The 25608-nt window shown below is 34.3% G+C and overlaps 1 protein-coding gene across 2 annotated transcripts; it reads left to right on the plus strand.

Annotated features, from left to right (window-relative positions):
- The first annotated feature begins 1713 nt into the window (after window positions 1-1713).
- LOC131931538 (putative aminopeptidase NPEPL1) lies at window positions 1714-25259 on the plus strand. 2 transcript variants are annotated; one of them, XM_059288369.1, is made up of 13 exons: window positions 1714-1806; window positions 5692-5844; window positions 6041-6223; window positions 6794-6898; window positions 7193-7348; window positions 8484-8565; window positions 9894-10036; window positions 10570-10647; window positions 11406-11561; window positions 14354-14435; window positions 15168-15331; window positions 15727-15837; window positions 22121-25259. In XM_059288369.1, the coding sequence occupies exons 2-13, from the start codon at window positions 5701-5703 to the stop codon at window positions 22283-22285; spliced, it is 1569 nt and encodes a 522-aa protein (XP_059144352.1). In that variant the 5' UTR covers window positions 1714-1806; window positions 5692-5700; the 3' UTR covers window positions 22286-25259. The 2 variants fall into 2 exon arrangements, with proteins under 2 accessions (XP_059144352.1, XP_059144353.1); XM_059288370.1 differs by having other exon boundaries at window positions 1739-1802.
- The last annotated feature ends 349 nt before the right edge of the window (window positions 25260-25608 follow it).

The raw sequence follows: 25608 nt of genomic DNA on the forward strand, positions 1-25608 counted from the left end.
CATACTGGACAATTGCGATTATTAACTCGTCATTTCTGGGTGCGTGTCCGCAGCTTTAAGTCGTATTTCCTCCTCAACGAAGCAATATCGAGGACTAGTTCCAAAAGCAAATATGTTAAGCAAGTTCCGAGGATGAACATAGGCCAAAAAAATTCCCGGAATTCCTTCCTGGAAAAGCCAAAAAAAACTCGAAAAAATGCAGTTTTTGGCCCATATCTCGGCAACCAGACCACTTAGCGACTTGAAACATTTACCAATCGATTCCTGCCATAATTTAGAACAATATTACCGAAGAAAGTTTTCAAAAATATCCTTTCGTTCGGTCACAATTTTTTTTTTTAAATTACATAAACACCTACAAACCTAGCTTGAACGCACCCCAGCATTATACGTCTTTGTGATCACTATCTATTTTTAGATAACATAAGGAAATTGCGCTTAAATTGTCACTAGACTTTTTATTAACTTGTTTTACTACAATGCAAAAGTGTAACGTCACACTATCTGAACTCCCCCCTCAACATCACAAATGTCACAAAATCACCTACCCCCCCCCCTACGAGTTTGACGTCATTTATTTACGACCCCCAAGTCCACCCATTGACTGAATAATACCGAACTTTTGACTTCATTGCCCTGATGTGTGTTAATATAAAACTTGGGAGCAGAGTTTCTTCCAGGCATCTCTTCGGGGGGGGGGGGGGGGGGCGAAGCCCACCCCGAAATTTTTTTTACCGCCCCCCCCCCCCCCCCGAACGAAATGAAATTTATATAATTTATATACAAAATATATACTTTTAACAGTCCGCCCCCCCCCCCCCCCGAAGAAAGTCTACCGCCCCCCCCCCCCCCGAAAATTTCAAGTGCTCCCCCGGAGAAAAAAGTCTGGAAGAAACACTGCTTGGGAGGGGGGGGGGGCTACTTCGTATACGAGCAAGTAAAGATCAACGAAGAACTTGAAATATATAAAGATCGAAGTAATTACCATAATGTTTACTTGGAGTTGGGGTTGGGGGGGGGGGGCGTGAAGTTAAGTCATAGAGCATAATGACAGGTGATAGAATTTAGGTGTTATGTGAGAGGATAAAATAGGCCTACATGGGGAGGGACAGATTTCTCTCTTGCATCTCTCCAGGACTTTTGATAATTATATAGGCCTGCTGTATCCAGTGTCGACCCCTAATTTTTAAGAGCCCCCCCCCCCTCCCCTGGAGGAAAAATGTCTGAAAGAAACACTGGAGACGGGGTAAAGGATCACGGGGGTAACGAAGGAGGGTAGTGACAAAAGAGTGAATTCATAAACCCAAAAGAGCTAAACCGAACACAAGTTAATTCTAAACAAAAGATTGCCGTTGGGTTGATGAATTGAAAAGTTACGAAACAACAGCCCAGCCCTGGCGCCCCACCCTCAGTGTTTTTTTCCTCAAAGGAAAGAAACTCGTCTAAAAAAAGACTTCTATTTTCTACGGGATAAGAGTGTAATAATCGATAAATATTTTTTCGCCGACTGCTTCCTGTTATGCCTCTGCTCGATAACTTCTTGGTTTATGAAGGAACAACTCTATGATTACAACTTAACTAGATCTAGGAGATCTACATTATTTTTATTATTAGCCCATAGGCCTACTCTACGCTTACATTTTACTACATTATAGGCCCCTAATCACTTGTTATTTTGTTTAATAGTTTCTAGATCTAGAGTCTAGATCTAAGTTTAAATCTCTAGGCCTGCCCGCCCTAGCTAGAGCCAACTTGAACAGAGGGCCTAGGACTAGCGCTACTGCTAAATCTAGTAGCAGTAGGTAGGTAGGTAACTTACTAAGTTACTATACTATAATACTACAATATTAATACTTATACTTAACTAACTAGATCTAGAAGAAGTAGATCTATGAATTATAATTTGCTAGCTTAACTAAATAAAGGATTAAACTTTTAAAGCTATTGCTAGTCTGTAGAGTGTAGGTACTAGGATAAATTTTTAATATTGTTTTTTTAGGGAAACAACTACTACAGTTAAAAGGAGCAGAAAATTACAATAACAGAACAGTTTTCCTTTTTGATGTAGCTCAAACGGTTAAATAGTTATGATTTTTTTTCGTATTAAAAAATGTGATTTTTTTAACATAGGATTTTTTCCAATTTCTGTGATAGAGTTTTTTTAAGCGGTTACTAAAATTGTCCTAGCTTGTAAACCATATGGTCAAATTTGTTATAACTTTGCAATGTCTTTATTTATTATATATGGAAGCATAATAAACAATAAAATTAGAAATTTATGGGCAGAGTTAAACAAAAACAGAAGTAGAACACAGGGTAACCCCCCTAATTTTTCATATACAGTGCATTCATACAATCTCAGTTAAAATTTTAACTATTCCAAAAATTAAGCTCAAACTTGCTGAGAATGTTGAGCTATGGATGTGTGAGTTATTACAATCAAAATAATATTCATAACTGAAAAGTTTTTTGTTTTAACTGCTACAAAGCTGATAGATTATGCAATTTCGCAAAACCGAAGTCTTGTTGATGTGAAATGCAACATGATGGCAAATTTGAGTTATTAAGCACTTAAGTCTCAAAATTTGCCTGGCTCTAGATGACTCTATTCTTAAACAGAAACAATCAAAATATGTGTTTAAATCTATCTTTTTGACAAAAAATAAGGGGTGGAACAGGGTACACCCCCTATTTTTAAATACGAAATTTGTTCATACAATATCAGCTTAGGTCCAAACTATTTGAATCTAATGCTAAAAACTAACCAGAGTGAAGCTCTGAAATAAGTGTGTTTGATGGTTCTATCTAAATAGTTGACAAATAGGTAAAAGATGGTAAAAAGGTAAAACGCTGAGTCATCGACGCGCCTGACATAATTGAAAAACTGAACTAATATATGAAAATAAAAATGATGGCAAATTAGATCTATTAGAAATGTAAGGTCTTTTATTTGTATAAATGTAATTAACTTGTTAGTCTACTTATATATATAGTTTAATTAAAAAGATGTGTTTCTGTCTGTTCATTAGTATTTTACATTTCAGAAGTTCAACATTGGTTAGTTTTAACATGATATAGAATCTAGAACTAGTTCATATTACTAAACTTTCAATGTACTGCTTCAAAATTTATTTAAGTTATTTTAAAAAATATTACTTAATTTGTCTAAATAAAAGGTGAACACATTTATTGTAATAGTTTTAATTCCTCTTTACATAGTGTTCCCTCATTAGGCCATATAACTGCTTATCATATCGTAGAGATGTGCTGGTTTTAGAAGTGTAGGTTCTATCTGGAAAAGTAAACAGTACATTATTTGCTTTCACATCAAAATAAATAAAATGGTTTTTCTAGACACTAAAATTAAATATTGAACATTTATTGCTATTACCGCACCAAACCTCCCCCCCCCCCTCTACTCCACTACCTTCAATATCAAAACAGCGTTTGCCACTATCGCCGGCGGAAAAACATCGTTCGCCACTATCGCCGGCGGCAAATCGCCACTATCGCCGGCGGCAAAACATCGTTCGCCACTATTCCTGGCGGCAAAACATCGTTCGCCACTATCGCCGGCGGCAAAACATCGTTCGCCACTATCGCCGGCGGCAAAACATCATTCGCCACTATCGCCGGCGGAAAAACATCGTTCGCCACTATCGCCGGCGGGAAAACATCGTTCGCCACTATCGCCGGCGTCAAAACATCGCTCGCCACATTTTTTCTATTACCTCCCTTGCCACTTTCGCTTTCATATTGTAAACAAACGAATTTTTTTTATAGAGGTAGCAAATCTGTGCAGCATATAACTTTTGTGCGCTATGTCCAAACAACTTGATTTTTTGAAACAATAGAGAAAAGTGGTGTAGAATTCATGTAAAGCAATAAAATTCCTGTTTATTATAAAAATAAACAGTAGGGAGTAAATTAAACTTACCTTATTTTCACTGAAACACTCCATCTTGAATAATCCATGCACAAAATTAAAAAAACAACGAAAACGCAAAATGTCCATTTTTTTATGAAAAATCGATAATCGCACGAAAATTGATCGGGCGATAACACCGAGCGATAAAAATTACGAAACTATAGCACTCGTGTCGCCGCAAATTCTCGGCGTCTGGGTAACGGGGACGAAAAACTCGCCGCGCGGCGTAAAACGAGATGTAATCCTAGTACCTACTAGTCTGCTATCGTGATCAATCATCAACAAATATTTCTGATGATATTTCGAGTTGTCCCTTTGAATCCCAGTCAGAATGCCCCGCCGAACGTGGTGAGATTTTTCGCCAGCGAGACAGAAAATGTAAGCAACAATCACGCGAGTGATGATGTTTGGAAATTTTATTTTAAAAAAATGAAAAATATGAAATTTCAATATGGAAAAAAGTGTCAAAAGACACTGTTTTGCGGTCATGCCAACCCCGGGTTTGAATACAGAGCTCTAAGGCTAAGAACTTAAGCTGCCGCACTGTTGACTCTACCACAACTAATGTGATAGAAAATGAAATAGTAAACATTTTCAATCAGAAGATGGCAAAATCGCAACGGAAATTGACACTGCTTTGTTTTCTTACAGCAGGTCGAAATATAGGCCTATCATAATTCCAACATAATATAGCCTAATAACTTATAAGTAGTAGATTATCTATTACTGGAGCTGAATTTGTATTTTAGAGTTTATTAGTTTATATATATAGGCCTATATATTTAAAAATCTAGTCTAATCTTGATCTATATTAAAAAATCTAACCATTTTTGCCCGATTTTCGCTCCTAGTTTTCTTGTCCTTGCAAAAAAAATACAGCCCTTTTAGCTGTCACTGTCAGTGCGTATAAGAACTTTAACATAGGTCATAGCCTGAGCAATAACAGTATGACAAACATGCTTTGGTCATTTTCAACATAAGCAATATATATTAGTCGTTCCTCTCAAAAGAAAGCAGTTGATAAATCATCCTAGCGATTGAAAAATCGGAAGTTGTAAATCGGATGCAGTATAATTTTTGTAGACATCTTTGCATTTCACATCCTCTCAGCATAAGTAATCGTGTGGGGATGAGAAGTGGTACGAAAATGTTACAAGCCTGGCAGTTTTTGTACCCTTCTTGCAATTAACCGCCTCACCATTTTGTGTTCCACATTTCGCAATTTACCAACACCCTAATTTTGATGTAGATCTACAAGATCTCTAGATCTACATTTTCTAAACAATCTAAAGTAAATTACTGTAAATCAAGAGTTTAGAAAATATTTTCTAGGTTTTTTAAATTTCTTAGATCTAGATTTCAACCCTATTGCTATATTAGAAGTACATTATAAGGCAAGTTATTTGAATTTAAGTATTAGGCCTAGTAATGAGTAATTTGATCTACATCTCATTTATTTATCTAGATTCTAGAGAAGAAGATTTAATCATAAATGACTAACAAGACCATTATTTCTCATAATAGTCATGTTTTTCTAAGCCTAGTTTCTAGATCCAGATAATCTAGACTATAATCAATAATCCCTTGTGGGTTAACAATTAACTTATTAACTAGTTAGTTAGAATTTAGAGTGTTAGAATGTTGTTAGAGAGAAACTAAAACTTTCATCCAGAGCCGAGTATGGAATGGTGGCTGTAGAGTTCTTACTATTTTGTTAACTGTTTTGACTTACTAGATCTAATTCTTGAACAATTTACTTTCAGCCAGGAGTTATGGCCACTCTGGAATTTTCTGGAACTCTTGAACCATCAGATCCTTACGACAATGCTGTTCTTATAGTAGGTCAACTTAAACATCTCTCAAAATTGTGCTTTGAGGATGTACAATGCAAATTTGGAGCACGAGTGGACTCAGAGGTTTGTTCAAATCTTGATTCAATCAACATTTGAAATTTTTTTTTAAAATGCTCCTGTATTTTTATAAACACTTTTTACGTCTTTTACATTTTCTCATAGGTTAAGAAGATTTTGCTTAACATGAATTATCATTATTGTTCCCTAAAATTTAGAGTTTAACCTGTTTCTAAATATAACTTTAAAAACTGTTTTCCAGACATACTCTACATGTATCAGTAGCCTGCATCCTTCTCCAACTGACCAGTGCTCTTTATGGTTAAACAGTGCCACTGTGGCAGCTCTGCCGCTGAAGTGTAGCCGTCACAATACTCCATCCCGCTGCCACTCCCTCACCAAGTTGGTTAAAAGTTGTCTGGCGGGTGGTCAAGAATATATTGTGGTCAGTTGTATTTACTAGTAATAGTATGTTGATAATATATTGTGGTCAGTTGTATTCAATAGTAATAATATGTTGAGAATATATTGTGGTAAGTTGTATTTACTAGTAATCATAATAATATGTTAAGAATAAATGGACACAAATATAATGTGGTCTGTCAGTTGTTTTTAGTTGTGGTAAAATGTTGAAACTAAATGGACAAGAGTATATATAAAAGTTGGCTAGCTGGTGGTCAGTATGTATTTACATGTTGAAATTAAATGGATACACACACAAATACATTATGGTCGGTCAGTTGTTTTTAGTTGTAGTAAATTTTTGAAACTATAAATATATTGCGGTCTTGTGTTTTGTGGCAATCAATTAAACTTAATGGATAAGAATACATACTAGTCAGTTGTTTTTAGTTGCAGTAAATTATTGAAACTAAATGGGAAAGAAAGTATATTTGTGAGTTGTTTTTTTTTTGTAGTAATAAAATGTTCAAACTAAATGGGCAAAAAATGCGTTTTTTATTTTTTCTGTAACAAAATGTTTTAATATAGTTATTTAACTTACTTCATCCAACAGATTGTGTGTGAACATGAAAATGTTTATGCATCAGGCTTGGCTGTGGCCAGAGCACTCCCTTTGTATTCTGCCAAATCTGGATCACACAACAACTCTGCCAGAAAGGTAACATGCTGTGTGTTGTAACAAATTTCCTCAGAAATACATTTTAAGTCTTTAAACCTTGTTACCAATTGTAAATTTTTAAAAGCTCATCACATATTTTTTTCTGAATTTTAATAATGATAATGTTACATTTAAATTTTAAGACCAAAATATTTTTTATTTATTTTTCTTTCTAATTTTTAGCATTCTTATTGCTATTGTCCCTGGTTCATTTTATTTAATGTAGTTTAAAATATTTTGAGTTGCCAGATTGAAATTCAATTTTGTTGAACATTTTTGTTGTAACGTTCATAGGTCACAGTTGAATTTATTGTATATGAAGATGAAAAGATAATACCTTTGAGCAATGATGAGCTGCAGTGTTTAAGAGTGGCAGCAGACAGCTTAAGGCTGACGGCAAAGATCGTGGACATGCCGTGTAGCGAGATGAATGTTGACAACTTTTTACAGGTAAACATTTTAATTAGGCTACCAATTTGTAATAAAATTCAGACGTCTTGAGTTTGCTAACCGGTCATTAGTTTGAAGAAAGTCCTTGTCCAGCCAGCTTAAGTGTTGAGGTGGGAAATGTAAAGGTGGCGCACAATTCTGTCACATACAGAGGAAAATAAACGGGAGTGATCTCCCCTAAACTTTCTCGAATATTCTTACATAACTTGGAATATAGACATTATTTTTAATTACGTAAACTTTTAAAAATAGAATAGAATCTCATAGAAAAAAGAATTGCGCACCAAGCGAACGCCAAAACAAAATGTGCATAATAGTGCGCAATATTATTATTACTTTATAAATTTACATGCGTTTTTTGAGAAATCGGAAATAGCGTAAATTAGTACTTCCGGTCAACGGAAATTACTCAAAAGTTGACAGAAGGTAGAGATTTAGATCTTTTACTTACATGTGAAATTTCATTTATCTATCCTAAATAGTACTCAAGTTATAGGCTTTTGAAAAATTCAAAGTAGAAAAAGTACCACTTCCGGTTATAGGAAATCGCTCAAAAGTTGATACGGATCTAAGATTTTGATAAAATACTTATATATGAAATTTCATCAACCTAGCTGTAACGGTACTCAAGTTATCGTGTTTACACACAGACAGACACACACACACACACAGACAAGATTGCAAAATTATGTTTTTCCGTATCAGTGAGGTGTAAAACGTCGAGATTTGTAAAAATCTCGATTATTATTATTTTTGCACGATTACAAGACTTTCTCTATACTTTGTATATACGAGAAAGTAAAAAAAAATTATATCTACCCTTTGGACTGTCACGTCTGATAGGGATCTTAACTTTTTTTTTTTCCAATTTTTAAAAAATAAAATAATTGCAGAATTATTGAAAATAGGCTATAAAAAATACTTGGGTAGGATTTATGATTTATTTTCAGGTGTTCTAAAAAAAATTTAATTTAAAAATATAAGTTACATTTTCTCTAAACTTACAATCTTATATTGAATTTTAAAATAATAAAAATTATGTCATTTTTTAACTTATATTATTTATACTTTAATGTCTTTAGAAAGACGTTTTGCTTATGTTCTGAAACCTAACAAAAATTGGGTTCATTTACAGGAAATTCAAGACGTGGGAAGACAACTAGGAATAACCCCCACAATAATATCAGGAGAAGAGCTTGCTCTCAAAGGTTTTGGAGGTAAGGGTTTCTTCATATATTTTTTTTTAATTTAATTTATGAGATTATTTTGTCTTCCCCACTGATTCAGTTTAGGATTTGATTTACTGACAACTTAATGAGTGACTTCAGTTTGGATAGACACTTTGTAAAACACATAATGTTTGAGGGGTCAACATATGACACAGCCAGTTCAAATTGTTAACTATTGACACAGTGAGTTCATGGTTAACTATTGACACAATCAGTTTGAATGGTTAACTACTGACACAATCAGTTTGAATTGTTAGCTATGGACTCAATAATCTGGAATGGTTAACTATTAACACAATCAGCCTGAATAGTATGTTATTGACACAATCAGCTTAAATAGTTTACTATTGACACAATTAGCTTTAATGGTTAAATATTAACACAATTAGTCTGAATTGTTCACCTTTGACTTAATTATATATATAATTAGCTTGGGTTTTGTATTGAATTGTTGACCATAACAAAATGCACTATGGTGTATTAGAAGTGAATGGAGGACAAAGCTGCAATGTGATAAACTTTGCTATGAAAGCACTCTAGGCATGAGTCATTGCCAATTCTAAATCAATAAATTCAGTTTAATTGTAATCTAAGAACAATTTTGTTGTGTTCACAGTAGGTTGATCATCTTCTTCGTTCTTAATTGTAATGTTGGACAGTATTTCCTCCAACACAGTTAAGTATTATGTGTCAGCCTGTTATGCGCCACATAAGCTCTTGACTCAGATTTCGTCCTGCTTTTCTTTTGGGATTTGCCTTTATAGCCTTTGTATATCCAAGAACAAACTAGAAGCCAGCAGTTGTTTGATTGCTTGCTTCCCCCAGCTATTGTGCCTCGTCTGCTCTGGGATTTGAACTTCGTACTGCTTGGTTTAGCAATCATGAGCTTTTCCGACCTGACCATACCGACCTCCAGTTGGTTGATATTACTTGAATAATTGATGCAAGTTATTTTTTAAGCAGTCCATCAATGAATGAAATATTGACATTTATGTTTTAAATAGGCATTTTTTAATAATTAATACAAGTTTTTTTAAGCAGGCAATCAATGAATGAAATATTGACATTTGTTGATATTACTTTAATAATTGATACAAGTTATTTTTTTTAAGCAGGCAATCAATGAATGAAATATTTACATTTCTGTTTTAAACAGGCATTTATGAATAATTGATACAAGTTCTTTTTTAAGCAGACCTTCAATGAATGAAATATTTACATTTCTGTTTTAAACAGGCATTTATGAATAATTGATACAAGTTCTTTTTTAAGCAGACCTTCAATGAATGAAATATTTACATTTCTGTTTTAAACAGGCATTTATGGGGTCGGGAAAGCAGCTGTTGTACCCCCTGCACTTGCCATCTTGAGCCACATTGTGCCAAACTCAACTGAAACTATTGCCTGGGTTGGTAAAGGCATTGTGTATGATACTGGCGGATTGTGTATTAAAACAAAGGTATTTTGTATGGTCCTGGAAAGATTAATCTAAGTGCTATAAGCAAGATGGCCAAAACTGATCAAAAATAAAATTCATTTAAAAAAACTTAACCTCTTAAATTAAAATAAACCTTTTTTCATTACTATTTGAATGTTCACTCGCAAAAACAAACAAAAATTCCTAGTAACTTTAAGTAAAGATCACAAACTTTAAAATTTAGTGTATGAGGTATTTTTTGTTTTAATTTTTATATTCAGTTTTTATCAATACTTATTAACCATTCTTCACTTCTAAAGTTATAAAGTCCCATTTGGTTATTCTTGAATTAAAAAATTTCTTTTAGATTCCTTAACTGAAAATAGTTGCAGCAAATTTTGATGACTAAAAATTTTATTCTTAGCAAATTTTTTTCTTTTCTTTGCATAACACAGCAGTTAGTAAATTTAATAGTTTCATACATCTGCCCTGTGGTTTACATAATGTTTTAGCATTAATATCAACATTGATACTGCTATAGACACAATAATTTTTTTATTTTGTTGTCTTGTTAGACAGGAATGTGTGGGATGAAAAGAGATTGTGGAGGGGCTGCAGCAGTTCTTGGAGCATTCAAAACAGCAGTCAAACTAGTAATTTTTTTTTAAATCTCTGATTTTCTAGTGCAGGAGGCAAGGGTTAAAAAAGCTGTTATGCTAGTTATTTAAACTTTATTTGGGGGGGGGGGGGGACGACTTAAAACAACAGACAAGCTAATAATTTATTTAAACATCTGAGATTTCTTAGTGCAGGAAGGTGGGGGTTAAAACAGTGGTTAAGCTAGTAATTTAAACCTCTGATTTTTTGGGAGAGGAGTGAAAACAACAGTTTTAAGCTAGAAATGTTATGATTTCTTAGAACAGGAAGTCGAGGGCTAAACAGCATTCAAGCTAGTAATTAATTTAAATCTTTTATTTCCTCGGATAAGGAGGCAGGGGAAAATGTTAACAATCTTATGAAAGATAACATTTTGTTGAATACATTACTATTTTAGAATTGTGTTATAGAATTATATAGTTTGCTTGTCTACCTTATTGAACACTGCACGAAATTTTTTTATATAGATTAGTATGTACTTTATTGAATGCTGTACAAAAAAATCTATATTGAACGCTGTAAGAAAAAAAATTATATAGTTAGCATGTCTATTTTATTGAACACTGTAAGAAATAAAAAATTATATAGTTACTATGTCTACTTTATTGAATGCTGTAAGAAAAAAAAATTATATAGTTAGCTTGTCTACTTTATTGAACACTGTAAGAAATAAAAAATTATATAGTTACTATGTCTACTTTATTGAACGCTGTAAAAAAAAATGTGAACAGGCTACTTTTTTTCCCATCGCCAGGGGTTTAGTGAAACTCTTCATGCCGTCTTCTGCCTGGCTGACAACGCCGTTGGTCCTCTTGCTCAAAGGCCTGATGACATTGTGCATATGTACTCGGGTCGCACTGTGGAGATCAACAACACTGATGCTGAGGGTAGATTGGTACTTGCTGATGGGGTGAGGCGGACTAGACCTTAGTACTTGTACAAGGTTTTTTTTCTGACTGTGTTGCTCTGTGTGGGGTGAGGGGGACTAGACCTTAGTACTTTTACAAGGTTTTTTTTCTGACTGTGTTGCTCTGTGTGGGGTGAGGGGGACTAGACCTTAGTACTTTTACAAGGTTTTTTTTCTGACTGTGTTGCTCTGTGTGGGGTGAGGGGGACTAGACCTTAGTACTTTTACAAGGTTTTTTTTCTGACTGTGTTGCTCTGTGTGGGGTGAGGGGGACTAGACCTTAGTACTTTTACAAGGTTTTTTTTTCTGACTGTTGCAGTGTGTGGGGTGAGGCGGACTAGACCTTTGTATTTGTACAAGGTTTTTTTTTCTGTGTTGCTGTGTGTGGGGTGAGGCGGACTAGACCTTAGTACTTTTACAAGGTTTTTTTTTATGTTTTGCTGTGTGTGGGGTGAGGCGGACTAGACTTTAGTACTTTTACAAGGTTGTTTTTTTCTGACTGTGGTGCTGTGTGGGTCAAGGTTTTTGTATGTTTTTACTAGCTTGATGCATAGGGCAGAGACCATACTTTTTCTAAGAGAGCTTTGGGTAGAAACCAGACTTTACCTAGTGGGCTTAGGGCAGAGACCAGACTTTTTCTAAGAGAGCATAGGGCAGAGACCATACTTTTTCTAAGAGAGCATAGGTCAGAGACCATACTTTTTCTAAGAGAGCATAGGGCAGAGACCATACTTTTTCTAAGAGAGCATAGGGCAGAGACCATACTTTTTCTTAGAGAGCTTAGGGCAGAGACCAGAATTTCCCTAGTGGGCTTAGGGCAGAGACCAGACTTTTTCTAAGAGAGCATAGGGTAGAGACCAGACTTTACCTTGTGGGCTTAGGGCAGAGACCAGACTTTTTCTAAGAGAGCATAGGGTAGAGACCAGACTTTACCTAGTGGGCTTAGGGCAGAGACCAGACTTTTTCTAAGAGAGCATTGGGTAGAGACCAGACTTTTCCTAGCGGCGCAGGGCAGAGACCATACTTTTTCTAAGAGAGCATAGGGTAGAGACCAGACTTTTTCTAAGAGAGCATAGGGTAGAGACCAGAATATTCCTAGTGGGCTTAGGGCAGAGACCAGACTTTTTCTAAGAGAGCATTGGGTAGAGACCAGACTTTACCTAGTGGGCTTAGGGCAGAGACCAGACTTTTTCTAAGAGAGCATAGGGCAGAGACCATACTTTTTCTAAGAGAGCATAGGGCAGAGACCAGACTTTTTCTAAGAGAGCATAGGGTAGAGACCAGACTTTTTCTAAGAGAGCATAGGGTAGAGACCAGACTTTACCTAGTGGGCTTAGGGCAGAGACCAGACTTTTTCTAAGAGAGCATAGGGTAGAGACCAGACTTTACCTAGTGGGCTTAGGGCAGAGACCAGACTTTTTCTAAGAGAGCATAGGGTAGAGACCAGACTTTACCTAGTGGGCTTAGGGCAGAGACCAGACTTTTTCTAAGAGAGCATTGGGTAGAGACCAGACTTTTCCTAGCGGCGCAGGGCAGAGACCAGACTTTTTCTAAGAGAGCTTAGGGCAGAGACCATACTTTTTCTAAGAGAGCTTAGGGCAGAGACCATACTTTTTCTAACAGAGCATAGGGCAGAGACCATACTTTTTCTAAGAGAGCTTAGGGCAGAGACCATACTTTTTCTTAGAGAGCTTAGGGCAGAGACCATACTTTTTCTAAGAGAGCATAGGGCAGAGACCATACTTTTTCTAAGAGAGCTTAGGGCAGAGACCATACTTTTTCTAAGAGAGCATAGGGCAGAGACCATACTTTTTCTAAGAGAGCATAGGGCAGAGACCAGACTTTACCTAGTGGGCTTAGGGCAGAGACCATACTTTTTCTAAGAGAGCTTAGGGCAGAGACCATACTTTTTCTAAGAGAGCTTAGGGCAGAGACCATACTTTTTCTAAGAGGGCAGAGACCATACTTTTTCTAAGAGAGCATAGGGCAGATACCATACTTATCTCTAGTGAGCATATAACAGAGACAATATTTCTCCATAGAGAGCATAGGACAAATATCATACTGCTCCAAAGAACATGAATAAGCTTTGGAGAGTGGTATTCAAAAGAAATTGCTTTGATTCTCGCCTGCTCCCACATTTTTTTCTTATCTTTCTGTCACTGGCTTAAATAAAGCTGAATGAATAGACCCCAGTGCTAGATATAGTCTGGTCATCAAGGAAAGCCTTCTGACAATACATTTATCTCTGTCATTGACTGTAAGGATTGAATGACTAAAAACTATGGGAAGGGTTTTTATTTTAGCTTCAAAACAATTTCAGGCACAGTTTAGCATAACTTAAAAATAAAAACAGATCAAGCAAGGGGCAGAAGTAAGTGGTGGAGCGCTAGACTGCTAATCTGATAGTCTCGAGTTTGAATCTTTGGTTCATTTTAGTCCACCCAGCTCTGATGGGTACCTAACTTACATTTGGGAAAGTAAAGGTGGCTGGGCATAGTGCTGACCACATTATCCCTTCGTATGTCAAGGTAAAGAAACATGAACCCTACTTCATCTGTCCACTGGCTAGGTCTAAAGAGGAATCTTTACTTTTATTTTTAAGTATACATAACAGTAACAACTGTACCTAGCTTGGCTAAAGTCCATCTGTCGTATATTACTATAATAAAAACAATAGCATCTAGTTTTTGTTTATCTGATTGAAGTTTCTCATTGCTATTGAATATAATCAGTTCAAACAAAAACATTTGTTTAAAAAAAAAAATTTTAAAAATATTTTTCTTCATTGCCAGGTTGCTTATGCAGTTAAAGATTTGCGCAGTGACATAATTGTTGACATAGCAACATTGACAGGTGCTCAGGGCATTGCCACAGGTATGTCAACTTTTACGGAATGGCAGCTTTTATACCTATAGCTGCTATGATATGTTAGGGAAACTGTTCCTCATATATGTGGCAGTCATTGAAATTGATTAGCTCTTCTTCAACTCTCCCATGTGTCTTGTTCACAGTTCACAGAAAAATGCACAAATACAAACTAATTAATACTAATACACTTTTGTCATATTTCATGGAAAAATGTTTTATTATGCTACAAGGTACACATGTTCATTCATAGCTAATGTCTATATATGCTTGATTTGTGCGCAGTATTCTGTTTCGCATTTTGCCGGTCACCCTTAGGCATGAATGGAAAAGATGATAATAACTGCTGTTTCTTAAATCTCATAGTTAAAGTTGGGAATTAGTAGCGGGATAAACCAGAGGGCAGGCAAGTTAGCATCACTAAGTTTTTTTAGACACTAAGTATAAACATACAGAAGTCACAGGAACAGGTGAGCTCTTAAATGTAAACAGAGTGTATGGTCATGAAAGAAATCCATTAAAACAGAATCTAGGGACCAACATTAGATCTATTTCATGTTCTATCTATAATCATCAGGTAAACTTCAGCTAGGCATAACCACCACACCCATTTAAATAGGTGGCTGGTGGAGTTTAAAGTTGTGGGGGGTAGGGGCATAAATATTAAACTCATACTCAATTAATTGAAAAAAAATTTGGGAGTCGATGATGTTTTAACAGTGTCCAACATCATTGTTTCAGGTAAATACCATGCTAGTATTTTAACCAACAATGAAAAGCTGGAAGAGCAGTGTATCAAAGTGGGTCGCTCCAGTGGTGACCTGGTGCACCCGGTACCCTTCACACCTGAACTCCACTCACCTGAGTTTTCCAGTGCAATAGCTGACATGAAAAATTCAGTCGCTGTAAGTTGGTTGCGGATTAATTTTTTCACATAGTTTTAATGATAATCTGTCATGAAAAAATTAAGGGCAGTTATTTAACTAATTAGATTTTCAGCCCATTTCTATAATAATATAATTATTTTTATCCAGCTTCTTTATACTTCTTTATAGAGTATATACATTATTAGAATTAAATTCTTTTTAGAATAACTTGTCTATAAACTGCAAGAAAATTAACGTTTTACAATTTTGTGATCACATTTGTTATGAATGTCTTAGCCCTAAACGGCTATAAAATTCATGTTTTATAATTCTGTTGTTATACATTTGTTATGAACATCTTAGCCCTAAACTGCTATAAAATTCATGTTTTATAATTTTTTTGTTACATTTATTATGAATGACATCTCCTACAGGACAGAGGTAATGCCCAGGTTTCATGTGCTGGATTGTTCATCATGTCTCATCTAGGCCAAGACTACCCTGGAGCGTGGTTGCATATTGACATTGCCTCCCCTTCCTACTCTGTAAGTCCTCATTATTTAGTCAAGATAATTCACATTTTTGCTTGGTTTCTTTTTTTTTTTTTAAATCTCTAACATGGTCTAAAATACTTTTATTGATAAAATAACAAATAATTGAAATTGCATAAATTTTTTCCAATAATTACAATGTTAATAGTTAAATAGAACATTAAGTATTAACTAGCCCTATGGTCCGTAGCGGACCTTGAATCCTTGAAAAACCCTTGAATTCCAAAAAACATCTCAAGGCCTTGAAAAACCCTTGAATTTCCCCAAAAATGAGCAAAACCCCTTGAATTTTATAGGTAAACCTTGAAAACCGCGCGTAAATCGAATTTTAAAAAAAATTCAATTCTGATGGATCTAAACTTTGTCTGGCTTTTTTTTTTTTTGCCGTAGGTCTGCGTTAACTTCGGAGTCTACTATATCCGTCCCTCTCCTTCACTGAGCCTCGCGTTATGACCAGTTTTGCATAGGCTCTTCCTAACCTAGATTCTAGATCGTGACGTAAACGATAGCCGAGGGCTAAATTTAGCATCGTTTTTCGGGTATATCCGTTTACGACTGAGTTACTAGATTCTACATCTAGATTCAGTGTTTTCTGTTAGGGCCTACCTACTTGTACGGTTTTTGTCCGTAATTTTTCGATTTTGACACCCCTGTTGCGGAATCAGGCCGCAAATGTTACGCAAAAGCCCACAGTAAACATCAAAATCGATTTAGTGTCGACCTTTTTTTTTTCTTGTGTTAACTTTCTGTGTTATCCGGTTCTATTGTTTCAACCATCTTCCATCATAACAATCGACCCCCCCCCCCCCCAATCCCTTCCCGACAATATCTCGGCAGTCGTTGGCTCTATTTATATTGTGAACTTTATTGACCCCGCGAGTGGTCTGTTGTCTCCTGATCGGTGATGCCCGTAAAGAAAAAAAATTGGAATGTGGCCTAAATCATTAAAATTCTGGTCGCGCATGGAAATTATCTCGATTATAATTAAACCTACATCTAGAACTAATATTTTTTCTTCCAGAAAATAAGCCTTAGGTTTAAATAAAAAAAGAATAGCCTGAACTATGCGAGCGTAGGTTTTTATTTATTTAAATTAAAATTTTCTCGGTGTGTGTAAAACACAAAAGGGCGAAACGTAGCTTCGGAATTACGGGTAAATAGCGAGACAGTCTGAGACATAATTTATCGAGTTATTGTGTTCTGTTGTTGTAGATGTGCGAGAAGACACGTTTTTACGAACCTAGATCAATCACGGTTCTTTGTGTACCCCACGTCAGCAGACGTTTCGGTCACTGCGACCTTAGATGGTCTTCTAGGTCTATCTCAACTTACAGTGACTTCGCAGTATATTATAGTGATGGATCTAGATCTAGATTTTTAACTATTAATAAATTCGCATTAATTACGTGACGTCATCAATGGGCTACCGCTAGGCTGTGTAATTAAAAAAAAACTAAATCCTAACATTACCAGCTCATTAGCATCGCCGATTGTCTTCTTAAAAAAAGAAAGATTTTGCGCCGACGTAAATTTTTTTTGTATTTATCAAAAGAAAAGAAAAATAATTTGAAGGACTATGACTGTGCTGTTTTCACTCAACTTTACGGACACTTTTTTACCACCTCTCACTTCAAGGTCGCGCTGACCGTAAGACCTACGACACGAGACCACGCGCGAGCACAGTCGTGTCTCACGGTCAAGGCAGTTCTACAAACGCTGGTTATCTAATTTTAACGTGGTTATCTTTAATATTGGGCTTACTGCTAGATTTAAGCGAAAACAAAAACTATATCCGCATCGCTTTAGGTCATTGAACAAAATATGTAGGTCTGCTATAATTTAGTAACACCATCTAGCAGGGTCTAGATCTAATTGCTTTTTACTGTGGTAAAACGTCCTTGAAATGTTTAAGAAGCCTCGAATTACCGTGTTTGAGAAAATTGCCGCTGTCACTGCCCCCTCCCATCCGCTTGTAAAAAAAAATCCGCTTTTCACTTTGTCGGGCGGCTACATCTCTGACATGAGTATTACTAGCGTAGTTACTTGTGAAATTGTTTTAAAAAAAAAAAAACTTAATGGAGGCGAGCGAGTTGACGAGATTCCTTCCATAGTATTGTTGACATGGAATAAAAACGTGCTTTTTAGATTTAGACCGTAAAAAAAATAAAAAATAAAAACTTAAGCCTAAAATTAATTTAGAAATTTTATATTTTTAGAATAAATGCTATAAAAGTTGCAAATCCAGAGAACTTGAAAATAATTTGTTGAGTTTAAGGCTACATTTCTATTTATTTTCATCAAGCCTAAGTTATAACCGGATGTTTCACTTTCGTAAGACAAATATTGATTGGCTGTACAGTAACTTAGTGATCGATAACTATTTGTTTACAAAACTTTGCACATCAAGTTTTTAAATAACCATGCAAATTTAAAACCCCATGACCTAGTTTTCTATTTTTAGCTTACAATGTGTACAATAAAATCAATGGCGGCCTATCGAATAACAGGATGCCATTGTTTATGTCGCCATTACACGTGAAAACCAAATTGTTTTTGCTTTTTTTTAAATTTTTATTTAGTTACCGAAAATATTATAAACATCAAATACGTCCAATCTTTAGTAAAGTCCGAAAAAAACCAGATAGACAGGATTTTATAACCATATTAATTGTAACTACGCCGTGCCTGATTTTTAAACTAATTTATACACCTCTCAAATACCTTTGAGAGTTTTCTCGCTCGTGTCCATTCTGTTATCCCGCGATATGAACTAACTTAAAACTTCCACGATATTTCTTTACATCATCATGTATATCATAGGTGGGGACATAGGGGTCGTCCATAAATGACGTCACACTCGTAGGGGGAGGGAGGATCCATAATCGTGTGACGGTGTGTGATGAGGGGATGGGGGGGGGGTCAGATGGTGTGACATCACACTTTTGCATTATTAAAAAGCAATGTTAGAAAACAAATTTTGGCATTTTAGAAAACTGTTTTAATAAATTGTAAAAGGAATTGATTAAAATACTCTATTTTGAGTTCAGACAAGATTTTGGGAAAAAATCGTATTTTAAGAAAAATTCAACTGCAATTATGAGGGGGGGGGGGGGGTTATAGGCTGAGGTGTGACGTCATTTTAGAGGGCCGGGCCTGGCTTTTTTTGATGTGTGACGGAGGGGAGGGGGAGAGGTAATAATCGTTTAAAAAGCGTGAGGTCATTTATGACATTAAGCAGGATAATTTCTACAAGCCTAGCTAGGTTTTTTTTTTGTTTCTATATGTGTGCAGATTCCTTTTTAAAGGAATATGTGTGCAGAGTCCTTTTTAAAAGACTATCAGACAGACGAACCAATGCTTCCTTTTATGTATAATGACCTGATTCTGATTAGCACTTGACATTGACAAGTCATTCAATTGAAGTTGGGTTTGTTGCTGACTCTCTAATAAAGTCTCTAAAAAAAATAAAAAAAGCAAGTGAGCTTCAAATTCTCAATTTCAAATCTGATTGTAAGACAACTTTGATAGGATTTTCATCAAATTTTTTGTTGAAATCTCCATTACTTTAGTCATCAGTGAGAGACTTAGCCTAATGCAAATGTTTAAAAATAGAGCCAGTTCACACAAAAAAATGAAGGGAATTCTTCACATCCTAGTCAACAAATGGAAACTGAAATCAGCTGTTTCAATTTTCAACATTCATAGATACATGTACTCTAAATAGTTGTCTATCTAAATTTAATAGAGCACATGATAGGCTGGACAGTTTTTTCATAGAACAGCTTGGTAGCAAAATTTCTTATGTGAACATTTGGAAAATTGTTAGAGATCTATTGCTTCTGTCACATGGTCAAGCCAGTGTTGAAAGAGGTTTTTCTGAAAATAGAAGTTGGAGGAGTGTCATTTGACACCAAAGATACTGATTGCAAAAGGGATTATGCTGGACTCTCAGACAATCTCCTGACTTAGATAATTTTGTAATAACACCAAAATTATTTAAAAAATTGTGTGTGCAAAAAACATACATCACCCTCATTGTAATGCCGTTAGTGGTAGTTTATACCTTGAAATTCCCCCCAAAATCACCTTGAAAACCTTGAAAAACCCTTGAATTTTCTTTTGGGATTTGGCTATGGACCCTGCCTATGGGTCGGAGTGGTCGGGTGGATAAGCACATGTAATGTCCTGTCCCTTGGGTTGATCAGCTGTGTGGAGAGAAAGGACCTGATACATGGGGCAACATCTGGCTCTCCTCATCTCAAGGCCCAGGCTGTGTGCTTTTATTTCCAATCGGCAATCATCCAATGGTCTATTTGACTATGGAGCCATATTAACTAGATAAAGCCTTGTAATTATTTTCCATCTGTATTTGAAATTTAGTACATACCTCCGTACAATAATCATATCATCACAAAAATTAAACCCGCCTCCTGTATTGTTAATATTTCTAATCATCCTGATTATCATTTTACAAAATTAACCATGGTAAACAAAGTGAAAATAAAATTAAACAATGTGCTAAATAGAATTTCCATTTCTTTACTTGAATTGCTAAGGTAATAATTAAATTGCAAACTAGTAATATACTCAGAGAAACAAGTCAAGATTGTGAAATATTTAATCATTTTTAATTTCCATTATAATAATTGAGATTTTTTTTTTACAATCATCCCAAAAAAAAAAATAGGACAGACTTTAAAAAAATAGATAACCAGTGCAATGTGAACAATTGCCTCTCAGAAAGGGAAACCACCCGTAAATCTTTCTATTAGTGTTTTTTTATACATGATAAAGCCTTGTAATTATTTACAATCTGTATTTGAAATTTAGTACATACATTACTTTAAAAATTTTTTTTTCCTGGATGGGACGGCATGGTTAAATGGTAATCCGAAAGTTACCAATTCAAATTTGGATTCTAGTCTGTAAAATGTCTCTGATGTTCACCCAGCTCTGATGCGTACCTGTCTTATATTACGGAAAGTAAAAGTGGCTGGGCATAGTGCTGACCACACTATCCCTTCACATGCCAAGGTCACAGGAGCAGGTGAACTCTACTTCACTTGTCCGTTAGGGGTTTGAGAAAGGGAACATTTTATTATTCTCTACACTTATATATATATACTAGCCGTCCCGGCCAGGCCCTGCTCTGGCTTCTGTGAAAAACCTTTCTGTTAAAGACCATTACCTGTGTGTTTAGTAATCATCCTAAACCCGGCATTGCCCACCCAAACCACAACCAAACAAAACGCAAACATAACGCTAACACAATTACAAATACAAACGAAAACAAAAACCTAACAACAAACCCAACCACAACCACAAACACCAATACAAACACAAAGAAAAAACAAACAAAAAAGCAAACGAAAACAAAAACCTAACAACAAACCCAACCACAAACACCAATACCAACAAAAAAAAAAAACAACGAAAAAGCAAACGAAAACAAACCAAATCCAAACGCAAAACCAACCAAAAACACAAATACAAACCCAAACAAAGAAACACAAACAAAAACGAAAAAAGAAAGAACAAAAACGAACCAAATCAAAACGCAACCACTAACGCAAACCCACCTAAACACAAAGAAAACACTAACGCGAACATAAACGCCCGGGGCGGAATCACCTGTTTTAGCTTAATGAACGACTATAGTACCCCAACTTATTCATAGTCTTTTGCACTCACTTAAACGAACGCGCCTGTTTCAATTTGATGAACAATTTTAATACTCCAAGCTTATCCGTAAAATACCTACAACATTTGCTCTTGATCAATCCCCGCTAATTATGTAATTATTTTTTTTCCCAACACCAAAACAAAGTAATTAAAAAGTAAATACTTTTCCACAAAATGCAATGTTTTATAAAGGGAAGTAATTGTGTTTTTCCTAATTTATCAAAGGGAAGTAAGTGTTATAGGACTAAATAAAGACATAATTAGAATTTTTGTAAAAGATGATATTTTTTTTAAAACTTGTGTTTAATGAACATGCCGACAATTATTACTATAATTTGAAAAATGAAAATTATTTCCCAACACTTTCAATAGTAATTTTTTAGCTCATAAATTTAGACAAATGCGCACGATAATTTTCTAACTTTTAAATTCGTACACTTCCAACGACATACAAATGCATTACATACAGAACTGAGCTTTATATATTAGATATATATATATATATATATATATATATATATATATATATATATATATATATATATATGTATATATATCAGTCAGTTTCTGTAGTTTATTATTTTTTTGTTGCCAGGGTGAGCGTGCCACTGGATATGGTGTGGCTCTCCTGACTTCACTCTTTGGTGACCGTTCCCTCAACCCACTGCTGCGTCTAGTTGGTCCAGCAGGTAGCATAAACAACGGCATGGCCATGGAGGAGGATGAGGAGGATGGGCCAAAGAGGTTGAAGTTGACCTAACAGTTGAGGTCAAATAGACAGATTTAATGTGTGGAGGTCACTGTGATTGTTTAGCTCACTTTCATGTTGTAGATGTAAAATGTTATCCAGGCATCCAGTGCAGTGGTTGGGAAGGTGTAGTTGTAAGATACATGTGGCTTAATGAATGCTGATGTGTTTTTTTTTAAGTTATAAAATTAGAATATTAAATAAAATGGTGATGAATAAATACATCGACTATTTTTCTTGATGTTGGTTCTGTAGTTTACAGCTTCAGAACTACAATATAACTTAAACAACATAACTTAAATATTATTTAACAAAAATAATGTATAAAATCTTTTTTTTTACTCAAAAAATGGCAACTGACTTCTGATCTAAAGGATTCGTATGTGTGGTTGGCCAGATTTTTATACATTCTTTTGATAATGCCAAATTGATTAGTATAAACAGCATGGATAAAAGGACAATAACATTATACAGCAGGTTTGAAAAAGCACTTGTGAGGGTTAAGTTTATAATAATGAATCTGATTCAGATATTATCTATTTTTATTGATGGTTTTAAACAATTAAAATTTCAGCTTGAAGATATTGCCCTTTCAGGAATTAAAGAAGTATTTTTATTAGCTGCAATTTAAAGGAAGAAAAAGTTTTGTATTGTTAAAAAATTGAAATTTTTTTTTAAAGAGTTTAACATTTTTTTTTTTTTTTTGCAATGACCTGATTTAATTTTTTATTTTTGACACCAGCTTCACAGAGGTTTAATTCGATACTGTCTGTAAAATATATGTCAATGATTTGTCTAGATTTACTGGATAATCAAGAGATGTTTTGTAAATGTCTTGCACACACATATTTGCTTGGGTGTGGTCTGGTTCCTTTTCTAGTCCTTTCTTTTAAAATTGTGGATGATGCATGTTGACTCACAATTTGATTTTCAAAAAATTTGTTTCGTATTGATGTTTAGAATAAACCAGCCAGATAGCTTAAGGCTCATACTTTTAAATAAACCGGCCATTGTAAACATTTATTACACATAATATATGACATTCACATAATCATTAACATTTTTATAACAAATGTTTTCTGATTTGATCTAATGTTTGTTTGCACCAAAGTAAACCAATGTGATATTTAATATAAATATCATTTTTCCATTACTCCTTGTTCCACCACACATTTATTCCATTAATAATTCTTGCCAAGCTCACTAGTCATAAATACACAGCTTTTGACAATGTTTGTAGTTTCTTATGAAGATGTTAATCACTTGGGATTTACTTTTGTGTTTGTGTCTTTAAAAAATTGAAATATTTGCTAGTTTGAGCTATATAGATACATTTGCTTTGATTTTGCTTTATGGATGCACACACATATTTGAATTAGTGGGTAAATTAAATTCTTTTCTAACCTGGAAGTCACTTTTTTAGTGCATAAATAATAGTTCAACTGATGATTTAATTAAATATTTAGCTAAGTTTTATCCTGAATTCTCATTATTTCTTTATAAATAGTTCAATGAGTTTACTATCGATAAAGAAAAAAGCATTAGCTTTCTAGTTATCCCTTTAGAGCTGTTTTTTTTTTAAATTTTGTTTGTATAGCTTATCTTTTTAACATTTTAAAAATTTTTTTTGGTTGCACATTTGATGTGAGAATGTTTTATAGAGCAATAATAGTCTTCATTTAAAATAGCATTTTTATGTTAAAACTGCATTTAAAAATATTTAGGGGCATCTGATGTTTATTACAGTATTGGATACACGTTTTTGTCATTATTTTCTTTTAAAAAAAAGTAATTTTATTCGTTTTACGTTTAAAAGTGAATATGTACATTTTAAATTAAACAATACAAAATCTTTCTGAAGAATACAATTGTGAAACTTAAAATTGTTCTGTGCTTTGAAACTAATTTTTTTTAATTATTAGAATAAGCTTAAGCATTTCAGATGCAGCTTCAGAAGCTTGTTATTTTAATATTTTTAATGAGGTTCATTTTTTTGGAGCACATACCAACCTGAACATGAAGCAAATAGATCTAGATGAGCAGTTTATTTTATATTTTTTAAATCTTTATATTTAGATATCAGTAATCAAAAATGTCTTCTGGTAGAAAGTGGCTTTGGTACAAAATCAAAATTATGTGATATATTAAATAACAGTTCACTAATCTATACCATTAGGTAAGTCCAAAATATAATATAAACCTTAGAGAGAAAAAAAAGTATTGCATTTAAAAAATTATAAATTGGCTTTTTGGCAAATAGAATTTATTAGAGTTCTTCAGTAGCACCACCAGAATAAGAAATGGATAGAATATGTATCTACATTTCTACATCATTATTTAAACAACTTTAATGTGAATAGGATTTTTAAAGGAGATGAAAAAAACTATATATTGAATAGCAGAATTTAGTTTTTTTTTAAATATGTTTTGACAAATTATACACTTGAAGTAAAGACACCAATAATTAATTCTTTTTAATTGTTAATGAGACGGTTTTTAACATGTTCATTTTTTTTTTTACTGTGGGTAAATATTATGATCTGGAAAAACATTAAAAGCTAAATCAAGAAATTTAGACTTTTCTTTATTACAAGCTTTTTCCAGATTTTCTTTTTTTAATTGCAGCATATTTTAATTTTTTAAATCTGGTTGCATTTGTATGCATGTTGTCAAAATATATCTTATTGTATCCAATGGTTTATTGTGTGAATAAAAGTGTGCCAATACACATTATTTTGTGATACTGTGTGAAAGGATAACTTCAGACATGCAGATATCTTTTTACAGCTATTTAAACCTCAATAACATATGATATAAAAAAAAAAATTGGTAGGCCTAACCACGATTGCTATGCTAAAACTAGTATTAAATTGAATGTAGGGTGAAATGTCATTTTCTTTGCACATTTTTTATTAATTAAAGTTTCCAATTTTTATTATATAAATGATAAACTTCTCTTTTTTTTAAAAAAAGCAAGTGAACCCTATATTGGAGCTGTTTCCTCCTGGTGGTTTGTTCTCAGATTTACGTCCCCTTTTTGTAATGTCTTTGTGTTAAATTGGGATTTCTAATGGGACAGTTTTAAATAGCTGACCATGAATGATGTAACACTTCTGATTAAACATCCCGAATTATTTCAGCTGTTATGTTTATCAGGAAAATATTCCAAATTTTCAACTAATTATAAATATTAATTAATCATAGAACAGAGGAAAATAGATGATGTGCTGACAAGCTTTAATGGTATGAAAGTTTTGACAAGATTTGGATTCCAGAACCATCTCAAATCCTAAACCACCATAGTCTTAAATCTAATGCCTACGCATCATCTCCCT

This window comes from Physella acuta, unplaced genomic scaffold, assembly GCF_028476545.2.
Source record: "Physella acuta isolate Inbredline_101_S28 unplaced genomic scaffold, ASM2847654v3 ptg001990l, whole genome shotgun sequence".
NCBI lineage: Eukaryota > Metazoa > Mollusca > Gastropoda > Physidae > Physella > Physella acuta.